Raw genomic sequence first — 19,174 nt, 5'->3', positions numbered from 1 at the left:
TAAAAAGGACTGAAAAGGTCAATGGCTCAAATTTCGAGTTCTGTAGGTTTTTTAAATTTATTTCGGTCATTGTGACCTTTACTATCGCTGCTAATTAATTCCAGTCCTGAAGGGAAAGGACAGAGTCGCTCAGTGCGGCATCAGCTGAGATGTTGACTGGCACAGCTTCTTTTTTTTTAAATTTTGTATTTATCCGGATAAATAGTAAAAAATCCAACTTGTGACCAACAAGATAAATCAGCTGCTCAAATGTGTGTTGTATTCAATGCGAGAAAAGAACAAAAAACACATATTCTGATGAAAACTATCAACCACTGCTGGCTTTATTCAGAACTTTCAATTTCATCTCACATGAGGGGAGCTCAGTTATTACTTAGTAATTTATAACATGAAATATGACAGCTCACAGTTCAGGTGCAGTTGTTTTGCTGAGCTGGGTTTGCAGTGAATCTATAAAATCTGCCAGAGAAAGGACCTGATTTACTTGAGTACATTTTTTCAGCCTGCACAGAGTAAAGTCATTTAATAATGAAATAGAACGTTGGAATAAATAATAAAGTAATTGTCCAGAATGTATAAAATCCATACTAACGATCTGAAGTTACAACTGCAATTCTGCCTGTCTGTGTAAAGAATACAAACTTGCTAAATAAACATCCAGCTTTGCTTGAAGTATTTCATGAAATAAAGATAAAATAGCCAGTTAGAGTGACGACTGTTTGGAAAAGTATTGATTAGAGTGCATGAATTTAAAGCGATCAATAATACATTTGTACATGAAGGCCTTGAAAATATTTTAGAGGTGATATGAAACAGAGGAAAGAATACAGTATGTGGTAGAACACGGGTAGGATGTGGCAAACAAAATCAATCCCAGGCGCTCGACTCCGGGATGATAAAAATAAAAAGCCTTTAATGAATATGGATTTGAAAAAGGATAAAAAATGCATTAACAATTATTGGGAAGCTTGCCTCCCTCAAGAGAACCTTGAGGAGAGCGTGATGCCTTTTTTTTTTTTTTTTTTTAAATACTCTTCTATATTTATTAATGGTATCTCTACGTTGTTTTGTTCTGGCTTCTTCCAGTTTTAAGGGCACCGAGGATGCAGGTGGTAGAGTAAACAAAACAAGAATCTAACCTCCCTAATACGGCTGTTTGATATAACGATATATATCGGATGACAATATAAAAACGTCTATCGTTTCATTTTACGCTATTGTTTGTTTTGTGATTTTTTTCATCGTTCTGATGGTCACTGTAGTGGCTATATTAATTTCTTAAACTTCTCTCTTTCTCTTATATTTAATATAACCACACTACTGACGGACAAGCGCCTGTTTTTATGCGTTGTCGTTAGCAACAACGACGGTAACACCATCACGTGTCCGCTTGTTTATGTTCCACATAAACCTTTCACAATAAAGCTCAAGATCCTGTTTAGACTTTTCAAAATAAACTGAATCACGTGAAAGAGCAGATTATTTACGGATGAGAAGTAAAAAAGCCGCCAGATGCTAAAAAATAAACCTTAGACTCAAACGTTAGAACAGGCTTTTCCCCGCAGCACGCCGTGTAATAAATACTCACAAAGAAACTTATGTCTACAACTTATGTCTAAAAATGTATCGGTTAAAACACTCGACTCCAGCTACATGACGCGCAGCTGGAAACACCTCCCACAAGTCAAGCTGCCCGAGATCCACAGAATTTACAGAAAATGTTACATTTTTGTGATTTATATCGTTATCGGGACGATAGATGTCTTATATCGGGATATGAGATTTTGGTCATATCGCACAGCCCTACTCCCTAAAGAATCCAAAACATCAGAAACAATGTCTGAGGAGCTTGGGGACATCTACTGTCTCCTCTGGTCACTATGACAAGGGTGTGTACTTACTGTGCATACACTGCAAGCATGGATAGATATGCAAAGGACACAACCTAAGAAAAGTTATTTGCTAATAGTTTGCTAATGCTTTTAACACATCTGGCCCTTCTGTACACACAAACACAAGATTAAGTCACTTTCTTTGAGGTCAAACCCTTGTAAGTCACTACACGCGCTTTCCTGAAAAACAAAGCAACTAATCGTCCACTTCCTGTTCAGACCAGCTCACACATGCCCGAAGATGTGTGATACTGTATGCATTAGTATGTATGGGCATTATTTCAGAAAAGGGTCCTCAAGTGCTAATTTGGACCGAGATCGTTTAAAATTAATATGAAAGTCATATTACTGCAGATGTGGCCTTATAAACTTGTACTTTGAGAGGGTTGGAAAGTTACTATAGTCTTAAAATTTTTGATAGTGCTGATCTGGATGTTTTTGAAGTTGGCCTCATGATAAAGGGGGCTTTGTAAAACTTCAACAAGTACAGAGAAGGTGAAAACTCACTTTCTGATGTTCTTCAAAAGAAATGCATAACTTATCAATCAGTGAACTACTGCCAAATGATTGGAGTCTTATTAGCCTTTTGGGATGATCTAGATGTAGATATTTAGATCAGCAATATTAAGCATTAGATTAAAAGGAAAAGAAAATGTTCATAAAAATCATTTTTAGTGTAAAATTAGCAGGTTGCAGTCTTCACAGTGATGCAGGTTGGCAGGTATCTTTGTGTTTTAGTGAATTTAAAAAGTTCCTTTACCGGTGTAGCATCAAACATATATATTATTATCATCATTATTATTAAAGGGACATTTTTTCAAACATTTTTGTGGGGGGTGGGGATTTGGCATGCTCCCAGCATGAGGTTTGTCAGCGGATGGCAGCATTACACTTTGATCCTTTCACTGAGTGCAGGTATAGCGCAGAAAAAAAGATCATATTAACAGGGGCCCAAAATTAAATGATATGCAATTAACCTGTTTCCCTCTAGGCAAACCGTCATTTACAGCAACTGTTTTGATAACTTGCTACCTTGTCGATATAAATTTTGATCGTTACACTCGAGCTGTGGTAGTGTGCAGACTGTTACAGACATTACACAACTTGTAATTTACACTAATTGAAGCCAGATTAGTCTGCATGTGCACTATCCACTGATGTTTTTGAACCCTTCACCTTGCTCGGTGATACATCTTCAGTTAAACCCACACACACAGAGACCAGTTCTGGTGTGGGGAGTGTGAGTTGTGACCCTTTTAACCCTTATCCTCCCCCTGAGGCTGTGTGTGAGTCCAGTATTCACGAGGTGTGCCCTTCTGACTGCTAATGTCCCCGATCCAATATGAGACAAGGTTGGAGGGTCATCTTCCATTCACACACAGACACACTGACTGTCACTCACATGCACCGGCCAACTCGGCTGACTGCTAATGCGGTGCAGATCCTCCGAGGCATTTTCACAGCTCTCACCACAGTCACATTTTGCCCACACACACACACACACACACACACACACACACACACACACACACACACACACGCATGTCAGCTTGCCTAGTATCCGCATTAACAAACCCCCGAGATGATATAAACAGGTGGACAATGCTGGTTTGCTTGCATAAATCTATACAGAAGGGAAACCTTAAATTTTAAAACACTGAGAGTAATGTGACTGAAATAATAACTGCTCTGAGACGTATTATCAGGATGTGGTTTTATTTGGCTTGGAATAACCTGTGCAGGTTTCTTGCTCTAAAGCTCCTCAGCCCCCTGATGTTCTTCCTGTCATTTTTCCACAACAACACCCACCTCGAAACATTTTCCCAGCTGCCTCCCCCACATCAAATATCCCTCCAGGCAGCATTGACAGTGCACAGTTTTGTTTAGTGAGCTCCCCGTTTTAAACCCATAAAGCCATGTTAAGTAAACGCACTGTGCACATGCAAATTATCCTCATTATACACAAACTGATTATCTATTTCTCACTGTGTGCATGCTGCATGATATTGTCCCATTTGCAGGATCCCATTGAGCATCTTTAGAGGCATGTTTCTCTTCAGGCACTCTCATATTAACTTACTTTGTAAAATCTTGTCTTTGTTGTGTTTTTTTTTTTTTTTTTTTATGTACCCACAATACAGATGTTTTTCCACTGCACAAGATCTTCCACTTGTGGGACACGTTGCTCCTGGGTAACTCCTCATTCCCATTCTGTATTGGCGTAGCTATATTGCAGCAACTCAGGGACCGCCTATTGGCTAATGGCTTCAATGAATGCATCCTGCTCTTCTCTGACCTGCCAGGTAAGAATGTCATCTGGTATGTACATCAGTGTATTTACACAGACTTTCCCTATTCCCTCTTTACAATTCTGTTCCATACAAGTGTTACTTAATTACCTACAGCCAAACAGTATATATGAGAGTTTCCTAAAAGCTTTAAAATCTCTCATGTAAGCAAAGAAAAGTCAAACAAAAATACTTTTTTTCTGACTTTTTTAAAATGTCACTTGAAGTGTTTACATCTTAAAACAGCGTGCATTTCTAGGAGGCAGTGTTCCGTTTCTCTGAGTACTTATGTGCGCTCATGTGTCTGAGTTAATGATATCCTCAAAGCAGACAGCTCTGCACTCTTATACACACATACTCACTGCTTGATGTGCTCCTGGCGCTGCCGCGCTCTGCTCTGCATCTACTGAACAGTCAATCGCTGCGCCCTGGAATTAGTCTGCTCGCAGCCTGTTTGCTTCTTCATCATTCACATCGTCTTCATTCAGAGTTTAAACTCTTTCTGTCTTAGCATCTCTTGTATGATATCATTAAATGAGCACTTGCAAAATTCCAGGTAGATACAAACAAATAAAGTCAGCGATAGCGATGTGAGAGTAGCATGTTGCCTGAGGCCCCTTCCTTCTTTGAGAATGCAAAGAGACAGACATATTTACTGAAATGCAAAAAAAGAACAAAAGGCAAAAGAATTATAAAATGAATGCATACACCTGCATGTGGACAGACATTTCAAATTGGTTAATACCTCATTACACCACCTAAGCACCATTGTCAGTGCAGCAGCAAGAATGAGACGTAGTAGGAGGAAATATTGAAAAGTTGGGATGGCAAATACTTAGTCTTTTAACTTTGCAGTATCGTTGTTAATCCCTGCAGATTTCAGTGTTTTACAGACAAAAGAAGCAATTCCGACTCCTGTCTTGTACGAAACAGGAGGAGGGCCAACAAATCAGGGAGGAATTCAGCGGGTTTGTTCTGTTCATACAGGCTTAATGGATATGCATACTTATTAACCGTGTTGGTTAAATGTATTCATTAAATTCTTTTCACAGACTCACTCCAGGTCAGAGTTATAAATGTGTTATGGGCAGACAGTGACAGAGTGCATTTGGGATTTTGCTGTTTCCGTTGACTGCATGTTGCCGTACAGTGACGAGTCCGAACAGTGTCTCTGATTTTGCATCCACTTTACTGCTCCTTTTCACTTTCACAAAGCGATTACTTAGCAAAGTATCGGTGACATAAAGTCAGCAAGCGGCATTCTTAATGCATGTCTTCAGAATATAGGTTTCACCTGGGGGATAGCTCAAACAATTTCCTTTAAAACTATATTTCCAAATGGTGCTTAGCCCCTTTTTTTTCTTGCTGAAAGGCAAAATGACTTTGGGATTTAAAAAAAAACAAACAATAGAGACAGGAACAATTTGTCCGAAAGGGACACTGGAGCTGACTGTAAACTGAGCCCCATCTTCTACAAACTTTAGTGGTTGCAATACGTCATTGTTTTACAGCCCGAGTCCAGGAGATTCATGTGATTGAGGCAGAAGGCAAAAGGAGATCCAGTTCTCCTTATAAAGGTAAAATATGTTGGCCTAGAGCTGCAGTCAGCTTCTCTGGCAAGATTTCCTTGGAGTTGTTTCTCCTGCCAGCTTGTTTCTGTATATCACTGCCAGCCCCATTAGCACAGCCTGTGTATACCTAGGTAGTTACAGTGTAGTATCTGGCACTCACTCTAAACTATATTAGGACTGAAATCTAGGCTGCTGCATGACCTCAAACAGGACTTGTTTACTTAAGCTTTGAGCCACAATCTGGTCCCTACTCACAATAGTTTTATATACCTTACAAAGACAGACTCCTAAGTTCTGCACACTTCAGCACAATATTTATCACCTCTAAGACAGCATGGGTCTATCTTCAAGGGATTTATTGTTCTTTCTTTAGCCCCACAGTAGTATGGCTTTTGAGATGCCATTGTGGGTCTGTCAGTCCACCGTAATGGTCAAGACTGTGATATTTCAACATGATGAATCCTTCTAACTTTGGTGCTTCGTCTCTACTAACCCCACTATCAGGTTAAAATTTCACTGCTTTAAAGCTTCGAACCTCTCATTTGTGAAAAATCCCCATTAAACTTGTCTGTGCGTTTAGGGAGAGGTTATCAAATGTTAGTGCAGTCCAGTGCAAAAGCCAGCAATCACATCTTTATATTTTACCATACCACACCACCTTATTTAAAAAGCACTCAAAGTAAACAACAGCAGGACTGACTAAAAAAAAACAAAACCCAAAACACAACATAAAAGACAAATACAGACCAGACAGTAAAAAGACACGGGGACATATAAGAACTGTAGATGTTAACAATAAAGGCGTACATAAAAAGTGAAATAAAGTCACAGTCAACATCTCACTGTGAGTTGAAAGGCAAGAAATAGAAGGGTGTTTGTAAGCAAGATTTAAAGACAGAAGTGAAGGAGCTTGCCTGATGTGTAAAAGCAAGTTGTTTCACAGCTGCAAAAACTCTTTCACCTCTTAATTTGCTGTGTATCTTTGGAACAAGTAAAAGCATCTGGTCTGCTGACCTGTGTACAGTGTCTTTAAAAGCAGAAGTGTCAGGCCTAAAAAGCCACAGTAGTGTACCAAAATACCTTAGCATGTTAGCATTTAATTCAAAGCAAGTCCAGCATTTTAGGCTGCTGCAAACTAAGTATTTAATTTAGTCTCTTGAGCAACAAAAACTGAATTCTTAACATTTATGAATCATAGTGCAGAATATGTGAAGGTCTATTCCCTGGTTTCGAGTGTGTTAGCAGGTTGAAAAGTTGACTGCTATCAGCTCTCACAGCAAGTGATGACACAGTGCAGGGCACATTGAGCTTCCTATTTTGTAAGAATGAAAACTGCAGCTAAATAATTGTTATGGTAAATCATCACAACATCAAAGGAGGTTTTAGTTTTTACTTCCGAAATACAATAACAAGTGATTTATAGATGTGAGCATTTAAATCAAACATTTTATGAACGTGTAAAATATAGTAAATAACATAGAGGGAAATGCAGAGAACATGAACAGAAACAAAGGCTTAGTGTTATGTTTGAAGTTCTTTTTAATACTGCTTCTCAGCAATTGATGAAAATAATATGGTTTTGAAGGTCAGTGTGTGCTTTCCCTCACCACATTCATGTTCATGAAAGCGCACACGCACACACACGCACACACACACGCACACACACGCACACATAGTGAGTTATGGTAGACATCCTGTGATTTGTGTACCGCACCTGCTCCATTCTGCCATCAGGCGTGCAGAATTGATGTCCTCATACAACTGAAGCTCACATTCATTTGTTTCAGAGCAGAGTCCACATGCGTCACATTTTTGTAACTACAGGAGCTGCATGTATGGAGGCAGAAAATATATACCATGCTGCTGGCTGGACATTATAAGAGAAGACAAATAGTCTGTCCAGCTTCTGCAGCACACACGGAAAGATAAATTACAGAACCGTTTGGATGCAATATGGAATATTACATATTTTACTGCATATGTTTAAACTCTCTTAGATTAATTTAAATAACTTCAGGCTGAACCATCATGCAGTTTACTGGAAGCTACTTTGCAGCATTCGTGTAATCTCCACTTCGCTGATTTCTGTTCATTTTGTTAATTTTAGCTTGTGCATGATGGAAGCCTGTACTTAGTGGTCGTGACTATGACTGTGAATCCAGAGAGCTTACATTACACATATGACTTATTCTGAGTTTCAGTGAGTTGGATGAACATTGGAGAGATCTATAAGCAGACTTGACATTTAGTTGTGAAATTTAAAAAAAAAGTCTTCTGCCTTTCTGTTCAAATACGCAGCTACCAGAATAAAAATTAACAGTCAAGATAACATTGCAAGACAGTAGCCCTTAAATGGTTCAGACACACTCCTCTCTTTTCCTCTTTCTTGGTAGTAAATAGGAGTAGAGACATTAATTCTCAGTGACAAGCCTATTATGCATGACACAGGAAGTCTGTAGTTGCAAATTTTCCAACAAAGAAGGGAGGTCTAGATTCAAAGAAAAATCTGTCATGTTTTCAAGTATTCATGATGTCAGTTAAATCATGTGGTGTGTATTGTAAGTCATCTTCATACATGCAAATACAGACTTATCTCCTCAAAACGCCTGTTTGAGTCTCCAGATTAAAAAAAGACAAAGGGATAAAGGACCCTGAATAGTTTTCTTTTAAGTCTTGTGAATGATTTAACTGAGTCGGTATATATCAGAGTATAACATAACATGTGAAGTAGGTGACCTGCTGTGCAACATTTAGACTCGGAGCGAGACATTCATCTCAGCTTCCCATTTGTTTGCAATTAATCGGATTCTGTGATTCCCATTTGATTAGTCTCGTATCCTCGGGTAATCTATAAAACTCTGTCCTGTTTGGAGACATCATTGATTCACAATGGACCAGAGAGGCTCCCCAGCTGAAGGGGGAACCGTGTGTCTACTGATGATGCAGAGGCATTTGCCTTCACGGGACATTAGCATTTGCTTCAATGAGCCGAGATGGGCACAGAACTGATGAGCTCTACTTATAGATGTTTAGCTCTGAGAAAAACAACCATGACTTACTGAAACTGCTTATGGAAACACAGCACAGACAGACACCTTGAACGTTAGTAGAAGGAGATGTAGAGGATGGAAAAAACAATGTCTCTAGGACAAATTTGCCATGTTACAAATTACATTTTCATTTTCATTTTAGGATGAGGCCAATCGCCTGATGTGGAGCTATTTAAAATAGTATAAAAAAATGAAAAGGTGGTACTGGATAGTAAGTAAAGTATCTTAATGGATGTACATCTGTATTTATGGATGAGGAATCCTGCTGAAAGTTAAGTTTCCTAGACATACTTTCAGCATGGATAAGTTTCTATGTGAGTTACCAACGCTACTTATTTAATTTTAGAACCAAAAATAAAATAAATAATGCTGTTATATAATTTTGTTCCAACTGGTACCAGTATGCAATTAGCAGCCCACAGACTGACAGGCTGTGGGCAGCTAGTCGGTTTGTATAAAAACTTCATGCTGTAAAAATAAGTCAGATTTAAAATAAAAATAAAAAAAATTGCCCCACTTATATGATTAACTAGCTGGATAATTTTGAAGGCTGTGACTTCTCAGAAAACATAGATTATAGCATATTTAAAACATAAACAAAAAAACATTAAAGAATATGCTGCATTGTAGCTCATGTGAACATGCGTTGGCTATATTTACCGGTACACTTTGGTAGTTGGACTCCATTTTTCAAATTCAAAACTGCCCTAAATCTTCATGACATAGATTCAACAAGGGGTTGTAAACATTCTTTGTAGATTTTGGTGCATATTGACGTGAAAGGATCACACAGTTGCTGCAGATTTATCAGTTGCACATCCATAACGTGAACCTCCCGTTCCACGACATCCCAAAGGTGCTCTATTGGACTGAGATCTGGTGACAGTGGAGGTCATTTGAGTACAGTGAACTCATTGTCATGATCAAGATGATTGAGATGATTTGGGCTTTGTGACATGGCATAGTATCCTCCTGGGAGCAGCCATCAGAAGTTGGTTAGATTGTGGTCGTTAAGGGATGAACATGATCATCAACACCACTCAGGTGGCAGGTAGAGTTATTTTTGCCTTCCCAGATGGAAGTTGTCTGCCCATTTTCATCTGGCCTCTGGTACCATAAAGCCAGAGAACTGATGCTCACTGGATATCTTTTTTATTTTTTGGACTATGCTCTGTAAACACTAGAGATGATTGTGTGGGAAAATGCAGCAGACCGGCAGTTTCTGTAATACTCAGACCAGCACGTCTAGGAACAACAACAATGCTACATTTGAAGTGACTTAAACCACCTTTGTTCCCTATTCTGATGCTCACTTTGAACTTCTGCAGGTCAGCTCGACCATGTCTACATGATGAAATTGAGTTGGTGCACTGTAATTGACTAATTTGATAGTTGCATTAATAAACAGTTGTATGTGACCAATCAGCAATATCTGAGCCACTGTCTTTCACTGCTTTTCTTTTGTCTCAATATTTCTGTGTGTCAAGTGTAGCCTGACTTGACTGACAGAGGCAAGGCTGCCGGACACTCGCACCACCAGGCCCTCTGACCACCACCAGTGGTCAGGGGGCCCAAGGACACAACGGGGCTCGAACCGGCAGTTTTGATGCAGGATTCACAGATACAGTCAACCAATATCTCAGTTTAAATTATATACTGAGATATTGGTTACTGATATTAACGAGCAAGTGAACATTTTGATGTGTTAGAAACAGGAGAAATGGGCAAGTACAAGGATTTGAGCGAGTTTTGCAAGGGCCTAATTGTGATGGCTACTTGACTGGGTCAGCATCTATCAAAAGTGATCCGAGAAAGGAACAGTGGTGAACTAGCGACAGGGTCATAGGTGGCTATGAATCATTGGTGAACGTGGAGAGCGAAGGCATCAAGTTGGACGGCTGGGTGTGTGTGCATTGCTTACTTGGGGACTACCTGGGATGCACCGGGATTCATCATGGCAAGAAGGCAACGCATCAGAAGCAGTGTGATGCTTTGGGGAATGTTTTGCTGGGAAACCTTGGGTCCTGTCATCCATTTGAATGTCACCTTGATCCTTCATGGTATCTGGATCTGGAGATTGTAAAGACCAGGTCAACACCTTGGGCGGTCTTTTTTTTACCTTCATTCACGAGGAGTGTTGGAGAATGCTGTTCTTTTTTTAGGAGACCACTGCCATGGGGGAGTGTGTTGTGATTAAAGGAGTGTGCTTAAACTAAAATGTAAACATCCACATGAATCCTGAGACTTCACAGCAGAACTTTGCATTGAATCTTATTCACTTCATCTGCCAATAGTTTTGATATTCTTCGATTGTAAGTGTGTATATTAAAGCAGCATCATGCACTAGTATTTTGCTAGAAGTTGTCCTCAGTAAGTTGCAGCTTCCCACAGATGACCCACAGTAGCTAGAATAACTGCAATGTCATCATGGATTACAGTTAAAGTAGTGCACTACACAAAAAGGGTTTGTCACAAGCCTCCCTATTTGATTTTATTATGTACAGGTCACTGAAGGATTTTTTTTTTTTTAAATTTCATAGTGTGTTCATTACAACATAATGGGTTGAAACAAATGCTCTATACTTATTTAAAATGACTGGTCTCTCATCTTCATGCTTGTAAGTTCCATCTTACATCAGCTATCGTCCAATTCCAAAAGGCCTTTGAGTTGCTCTTAACTAATCATGCTACTCTTCCATTTGTGGCAACAAGTCACAGCCCACAATCAACACCTATACATAATTACGTAAATGTAATTTCATCTGACAAAAAAGAAAAATTGACTTCTTAACAAAATTGGCTGTGTGAAAATGCCCCAGCTGAGCCCAGGGCTTGTTAAAGCAGCTATCAATCTCCTCTTCTTCATTTCTGCCTCTTTTAGTAGCAGGAGTGATTGCATGCAGCATTCATAGCTCTAGGGAGGGAAAATGCGTTTCCCAGAACTGCCTGCAAGCCTGTCGGTGAGGAATCTCAGACCTCGAGCATTTTTTTTTTCTCACCAGAATGGACCTTGTAACTGAGTTTCTGAGGTGCTAGCCTATGAGAGCTAACAACCCCCTAACCTTGACACTGCGGCGGGACAGATGAGGGGAAAAGATATATCTTGTATATAGTTTCACTTGAGCCTTGGCCAGGTGCAGGTCATACCAAGGAGTGCTCATTAGCCAGTCTTGCTTATTAGCCACAGAAAAGCGGGGTGAAAAAGAGAGGCTGTCAGTGTAAGAGATTGCAAGGGAAAGAATTCCTAATTTATCCAAATCCTTGGCTAATCCAGTGACTCCCTGTTCCCTAATCCTCTCTATACTCACCACAAGAAGCAGAAAGGGTTTATAATAGTACAGAGGCATCGGGAGGAAGAGTAGAAATTTTGCTAGACCAGAGCTCAGATGAGAGGCGGCTGCTAAACTATGGGCAGTTATTATCTGAAGGAGCCACTGGCGCTGCTGGATGACTACTTAAGACTATTAATGGCAGCAAAATGCCAAGGTCAAACTGCTCACTTCTTTGACCAAACCTCCCACACTACATTTACATAATCTCTCAGGCTTTATATGTGAGTTGAGAGAAAGAACCACCTATTTTTTTTTAAAATAATTCATTCATATTCTTACAAAGGAGTTAAACAGTTTGCTTAAATAAGATGTTGGTGTTAACTTAGAATGCAGAAATTAGCAGTTCTTTGATTTGTTTTACATGTAATGCTTAAATTACTACTATTAATAAGGCAAGTACTACAAACATTCATGTTTTCTCAGGCTGAGTATAGTAAAGCTTTTATTTAGCAGTGCTATTTTATATTCTAAAAGTTTTTTGCCAGTTACCCAGTTTAAGACCTGCAGAACTACACAGAATTTCCAATAGTGTCAAATATACTGATTCTATAATAATAAATATTGCACAGAAAAAGGAAGGACCAAAATATTTCACAGGGAATGGCAGCAACAGAGTCAATAGCAGCGACAGAATAAAGTCTGTTCACGCTCTTAATTTGCATTAATGGTTCTGACGGGCATTAGGTAGAAGCTGTTCTTTAGTTTATTGGTTTTGCACCTGATGGAGCTGAACCTTTTTCCGAAGGGCAGGACAACATTAGAGTAAAATAATGAATAATTTACTATGATACGTGTTATTTATGTTAGCATCGTGACACCATGTTGAGTGTGTCCTAGAGCCTGACAGAGCAGCTTAATAGCTAAATACCGTAAAAAAAAATGCATTGATCATGATTAGGCTGCATGTATACATCAGCAATTTTTTGGCTAGCTGGGTGAGCATAAAGAATATATGATTTTTCTTATACAAAATCCATCAGAAAATATATGAAGAGTACTCTGTTGTTCAAAAGTATATTACTCTTTGACTGGGAGGGCCTCATGCACATACATTTTTTTAAATATTGTTTGTCTCCTGTTATTTGTGGTGTGCAGAAATTGACATTGAGCGCTGTGTCCGTGAGTCCATCAGCCTGTTCTGCTGGACCCCAAAGAGCGCAACATACCGACAACATGCTCAGCCTCCAAAGGTTGTGGGTGACAATGGCTTTGTGAAAACGTCAACATACTTCTCGTCTGACTACCAGGACATGCCCAAAACAGACCTGGTGAGTTTTACTCTCATACACATAAATTGCAAGGGGAAAAAAAGGTCTAAATTTAAAGTTTCCTAGCAACTGCCTAGCAATTGACTAACTTAAATGTTTTTAGCCTTGATGTACCTACAATACCTTAAGGCAGAGCTTCCCAAAGTGTGGGGCCTGGCCCCTAGGGGGGGCGCAGAGCCATTGCAGGGGGGGGGGGCGCGGTATGAAAAGGAAAAAGAAAAAAAACAAAAACGCTTGGACACTGCTACGGAGCAGCCACACAAACGCAAAGCAGGAGATGAAGCATCGCTGAATATGTTTCCAAACCAACTTCATTCTAAGCCAAAGACTAGAAAATATGGTGAAGCATATTTTCCCTTTGGCTTCACCTGCACAAGTGCCAAGGTAGGTCTCCCCTGCATGTTTGCTTTTTCCTTCGTCGGGAACAGCGCTGGGCTCTTCAAATCACAGACAAACAGGATCCCACATTCTTGATTTTTAGTTCACAAACACTTGTTGTAACGACTAACTACTCCTGACATTTTGGAGATGTTAGCTCTTTATACAGTAAAGTTACAGTGGGATACAAATGACATCAGGCCGTTTCTGCCACGATTTGTTCCCCCTGTCTAAATTACAGACAAACAGTATCCCACAGTTGTTTATGTTTTTAAACCCATTTTGCACAGAGAGGCTTTTTTTGAAAAATGTATTGATAGCAATGTTGAATATTATTACACAGGAAAAAAACAACTGCACATAAAATAATAACACCGTGACGCCTCTGCCTTTCTAAATATAGGGAGAGTAACTGCGCGTGTATATGTAAGCGTGTAAAAACTGAGGATAGTCAGATTAACAGTATTTTGTCTCTATCTGCCATTCTGCAATTCATCTCATGTAAACAATAACGTGGCGCACAGCGTGATGTGAGAAAAGGCACATACCTTTGACGTTGCGTGACAAACTCTGTATTCTTTATCCACACGTAAACGCAAAAAATTTCCATTTTCGGTGAGTCCAAACGCCGTTTACGTGTGGACAAAACAGCTCAAAGTATTTCAAAAATACCTGTGTAGTTATGGAAGTAGCGCAAATTAGTTAGTAGGCCTAGTTTATTTTATTACTACCTCTAATTTATTGCTGATTACTTTGTATTTGCTTAATTGTTTACTAAATGTTTGACATGTGAAATAAACCACAATGGAGCAAAATATGGGTGTGTGTGGTTGGAGGATGTGTTTGTGCGTGCACGGGGGGCGCAAACATTTTTCTTGTAAAACAAAGGGGGGCTTCGCAAAAAAAGTTTGGGAACCGCTGCCTCAAGGAATCATCCAGCCATGATATAGTAACATTTCATTTATATACACAAAAGTTGTATTATGCATACCCAGCAACGACCCAGCAATGGGCTAAAATGCTAAATTTTAGCATACAAAAAACATCTCATGCTCCTATTTTTATACTGTTCTCAGTGTGATAAAGTACATCAGTCTGCCAACAGCATGAACAGGCAAAACAAAGGGCATGTACTAATTAATTAAATTAATCACATCCCCTGTGTCTGCTCATTTGCTGCCTTGTTAAGTTAATTTTGTAATAAAATACTAATAATACAGAAAATGTCTCTTGGTAAAAATTATGTAAATGTAATTATATAAGAAAATACAGACTAACAATCTGCTTCAGTAATATATTGAGTAATATTATTTTTGTAGTAATAGGTCAAAATCAGTGTATGACTTGTACTTTTATCTGCAGTGTAATTAGGCTGTGAGTTGTGTGACTTTTCTATGTTTCTATGATTCTTGCTACTTCCACACTGCATGAGAAACTAAACTGACTCACTTACTCAACATCAGTTGTCTTAACTAATCAGGATGTGATAATAGAGAAGCAAAATGACTCCAGCTGACCTTTTAACAAGAGTTGGGGAAATTGTTCCCCCCACACTCACCCACACACTGGCATACTTTGTAGCCCATGTTGTGTTTAAGTTGCAGACCAGAGCACCATCCTTTTTTAATCATTACTATCCACTCTGTGACATTAATGTAAAGGTTATCCTGTGAAATATAAAAAATATTATAATAATGTTTAAATTTTTCTATTTCCCAGACTAAGATTAAAAAATTGGTATATTTCTTTATTCTTTTCAGCTGTTGTTTTTTTCTTTATTTTGTTGTTCTTTCGTTTTGCTTTATTGTGAGACAATCATAGGATGCAGGTTTTCTTTATATTTTGCACATCATTTTAAGCAACTTGGTTCCCGACATGAACTTATCTTACGAGCACTGACAAATAGTAACATTCTGGCTACAGTGACTCAAACGGCAGTTGAGCAGTTTGACACTGAGCCTGAACCTCTCAGTCATGTCCATGCTTTTTTGCCTCTACACCTTGGACATAAAGTTGGAGCTCTTGCCTTTGGTGTGATTATTCATATCAACTGGAATGCCCTCTGGAATTATTTTAAGATCAGAAAGAGTTCATAACAACCCAATCTTTGATATCCAGATTCTCCCAAAGTTATGAATACATTTTGATGCATGATTCACAACAGCTTATTTATAGGATTCCTTTTAAAATGTTGTTACAAACTGTCTTGCAGTATTCACTTATTGGGCAAAACATGACCATTGATGGGTGAAGTGAACAACACTGATTATCTCTGCATTATGGCACCTGTTTGTGAGTGGAATATATTAGGTAGTAGGTAAAGATTTTGTCAAAAATTGATGTGTTAGAAGCAGGAAAAAAGGCAAACGGAATGATTTGACCAAACTGGAGAAGGGCCAAACTGGGATGGCTAGACTGCTGGTGCATCTTCAAAACTGTGGCTGTTTTGGGGTCTTACCAGTTTGCAGTGGTCAGAATCTATCAAAAGTGTTCCAAGGAAGGAACAGTGGTGAAACCGCAATCTAGAATCTGAGAAATGTGCTGGACAAAGAACTCTGATCCATGAAGGTCCCGACTCGCAACATGACTTAAAAGTTCTGTTGCTAACATCTTAGTGCCAGATACCACTACACACCTTCAGGGGTCTAATGTAGTCCATTCCTCGATGAACCAAGGTTGTTTGGGAAGCAAAAGGGAGACCAACACAATATTAGGCTCAAACTAAACTCTTTCACTTTACCCAGGAGCATGTGCTATATGTTATTTTTCTTCTTGGATATAGGAAAACAAAGGTGTGGATAATTAACATGAAACATATACACTTTAATATTTTATTACAGCTGTCTGATTGCTTGTTAATAGAAGTTTCTAATTAGTCAGTCACATGACAGCAACATTGCATTTAGACATGCAGACAAGGTCAACCTGCTGGAGTTCAAAATGAAGATCAGAATGGGGAAGAAAAGTGGCTTAAGTGATTTTAAGCATGGCATAGTTGTTGAAGCCAGAAAAGCTGTTCTGAGAAAGAGAAAATATCCAGCTAGCAGCAGTTCTCTGGGCAAAAATGCCTTGCCTACTATCAGCTAGAGGCCAGAGGAAAATATGCAGACTACTTCCAGCTGATAATGCAAATAAGCACTCGTTACAACCAGAAGAGCATCTCTGAAAATGCAACAAATCACATCAAACCTTGAAACAGATGGGTTACAGTAGCAGAAGACCACATCGAGTGCAATTCCTGTCAGAACAGGAAGCTAAGGCTAAAATTCACACATGTTCGCCAAAATAAATAAATGATAAATTAAAAAATTGACTCAGCGGATTAGGCAACATTTTGCCAATTTCTGCTGCCACATTAGGGTGGTATGGTCAGACTATGGTGTAAACAACATCCAAGGATGGCTCCATCATGTTCCGAAGGCAAAAGAGAATCCAACTTGGTACTACTACAGTGTTCCTAACAAAGTGGCCAGTGAGCGTATACCAGTCATGTATTCAAACAATTCACCGTAAAAAGTGTTGATGCTTTTCTGACGAGTGTTTATTGATGTGATCCTGTGTTTCACGTGGGTCTTTTGTCTTTGTTTAGTATTTGTGGAGCAATCCTGTTTGCTTTTCACACCTGAATGCATCATGTCCAGAAAGCTCACAAACACTCTTGTCAGCCCTATCTGCTGTGTGCCCAAGTGATTGCTCTAATCTTTTTCATTCAGCTCCAGGCTCATTTGTATGGGTGGTGGCATTGATCTGTGACCGCATCTACGCGTACCCCACCTCCTCTGAAAACATTCAGGCGTGAGTGCATTGTGTTGAAATGTCACTCTCATAAATGAAGGGACTGCTAACACTTTGAGTACATGCCAAACCAAGTTTACAGTCTGAATGGAGGGAAATTCAAGCCCAAATCTCTTTTAATGTTCCAAATCCAAAGTAAAACTCTTAAAATGTAATAAAAATGATGCATGCAGTCAGTTCGGCGGTTTCCTGGTTGTAACCTGCAGTTCCAAAAATGATTTTCTCTGTTGCCCTCCTTTTTTTTTTTAGTAAGAGAGCAGGAGGCTCTGTCAGCAGTTTCTCAGCCCTCATAGTGAACAGACATCCATCTCACTCGACAGCTGCTGTCCAGTCAGCTTGGTCTGAGTGACTGAATAGGGGAAAACAAGCTCTACTTCTCTTCTCACACAGTTTCCTGAGGTTACTTTCTAACTGGGCCACTGTTGACACATACTTTTCAACTTCTCAAGCTGAGAAAAATTACATTTCTATTGGTATTATTATTATTATTATTATTATTATTATTATTGGACTTATGCATAAGTTTCATTAGTACAGTGAATGTCACTGCAGACACAAAAGTCCAACCTCTGTCATGGGAAAAATTTGCTGTGCACTTAACAACTTTAAGGATTTTTTTAAAGTTTAGATTATGAAACAATTAGAAATGTGAATGTTGCAATCAGTTGTTGACAAATTATGTTATGTCTAAATTTTGACCTTCAGTGCTGCAGCATTAGCACATAAACTAAGTTGGTAGTTGTTAGGCAGGTGGTCATAATGCATTATGCCTGGTTGGGTCAGTTGTTAAAGTGCACATCTAGATGTGTCAGCACAAATAGCGCAATAGTAATGATGGCAACTGCTGTGTCGCCAAAATTCAAACAGGAATTACGTGAGGAGCTGGAAAGTTTCCGTTTTAAAATCTTCTGTGGAAGAGAGTGTCTGTGTATGTGTGTGTCTGCTCTGTTGGGTATTTGTTGTCAGCGTTTTTCTCAGATCATGACCTCAATTATGCCTGTCTTTTCCTTGTCTGAGTGCAGACTTTGCAGATGAAATGAGATTCTCTTTTAGAAATTATGCTCAAACACCACAGACTGTCGGTTGATATGTGAGCATCTCAGCACAGTAATAATCATGTTCAGTCAAGGCACTCACTGACCTTGTCATCAAGCTTTCTGTACAACGCTGCTGTTCTGAAGTGAGTATATTAAGCGGCAGTGCGAGGGTGGGCGTTTCCTTGTTTGTTTGTTTTCTCTAGCCTTGTACCATAACTGTTAGAGGATAGATGAGCATGAAAATCCAGTGCTGAAGATTTGTGTCTGCTTTCCTGTGGCTCAGGTTTAGGCTCATCACTGCCAGGCCAGTGAAATGCCAAAGTGTCATTAAGCCATTCTTGGATGCCTCACATTGCTCACTGTGACATTTAACTCACAGTGAGGTTGTTCATCAGCCCAAACCAAAGACGGGCTCCATATTAATTTCTATTTCTGCCACTGTATTGTATGTCTGTATGTCTGGATATACATCAGTATTGTCAGGCTGAGGTTTCATTCAGTCGCTTCCATTTTTTATTTGGGGGGGGGGGGAATGATTATCAAAGACCAAACCACATTTTCTA

General features: G+C 39.2%; 1 protein-coding gene and 1 long non-coding RNA gene across 3 annotated transcripts in view; one reads left to right on the top strand and one right to left on the bottom strand.

The window, feature by feature from the left end:
* The window catches only part of tbck (TBC1 domain containing kinase), a 54,517-nt gene that overhangs the window by 14,616 nt on the left and 20,727 nt on the right, over positions 1–19,174 (top strand). For both annotated transcript variants that reach the window (XM_085162397.1, XM_085162396.1), the window contains exons 22-23: positions 4,034–4,195; positions 13,229–13,401. In XM_085162397.1, coding sequence (XP_085018523.1) covers positions 4,034–4,195; positions 13,229–13,401 — 335 coding nt within the window. The remainder of the gene's footprint in view (positions 1–4,033; positions 4,196–13,228; positions 13,402–19,174) is intronic.
* On the bottom strand, positions 1,404–2,107 carry LOC146517036 (uncharacterized). The gene is made up of 2 exons (XR_014874512.1): positions 1,726–2,107; positions 1,404–1,602 (listed from the first exon to the last, which is right to left on the bottom strand). It is a non-coding gene; the product is annotated as an uncharacterized LOC146517036 (long non-coding RNA).

Source organism: Neolamprologus multifasciatus, chromosome 6 (assembly GCF_963576455.1).
Source record: "Neolamprologus multifasciatus chromosome 6, fNeoMul1.2, whole genome shotgun sequence".
NCBI lineage: Eukaryota > Metazoa > Chordata > Actinopteri > Cichliformes > Cichlidae > Neolamprologus > Neolamprologus multifasciatus.
This window is presented reverse-complemented; position numbering and strand designations above follow the sequence as displayed.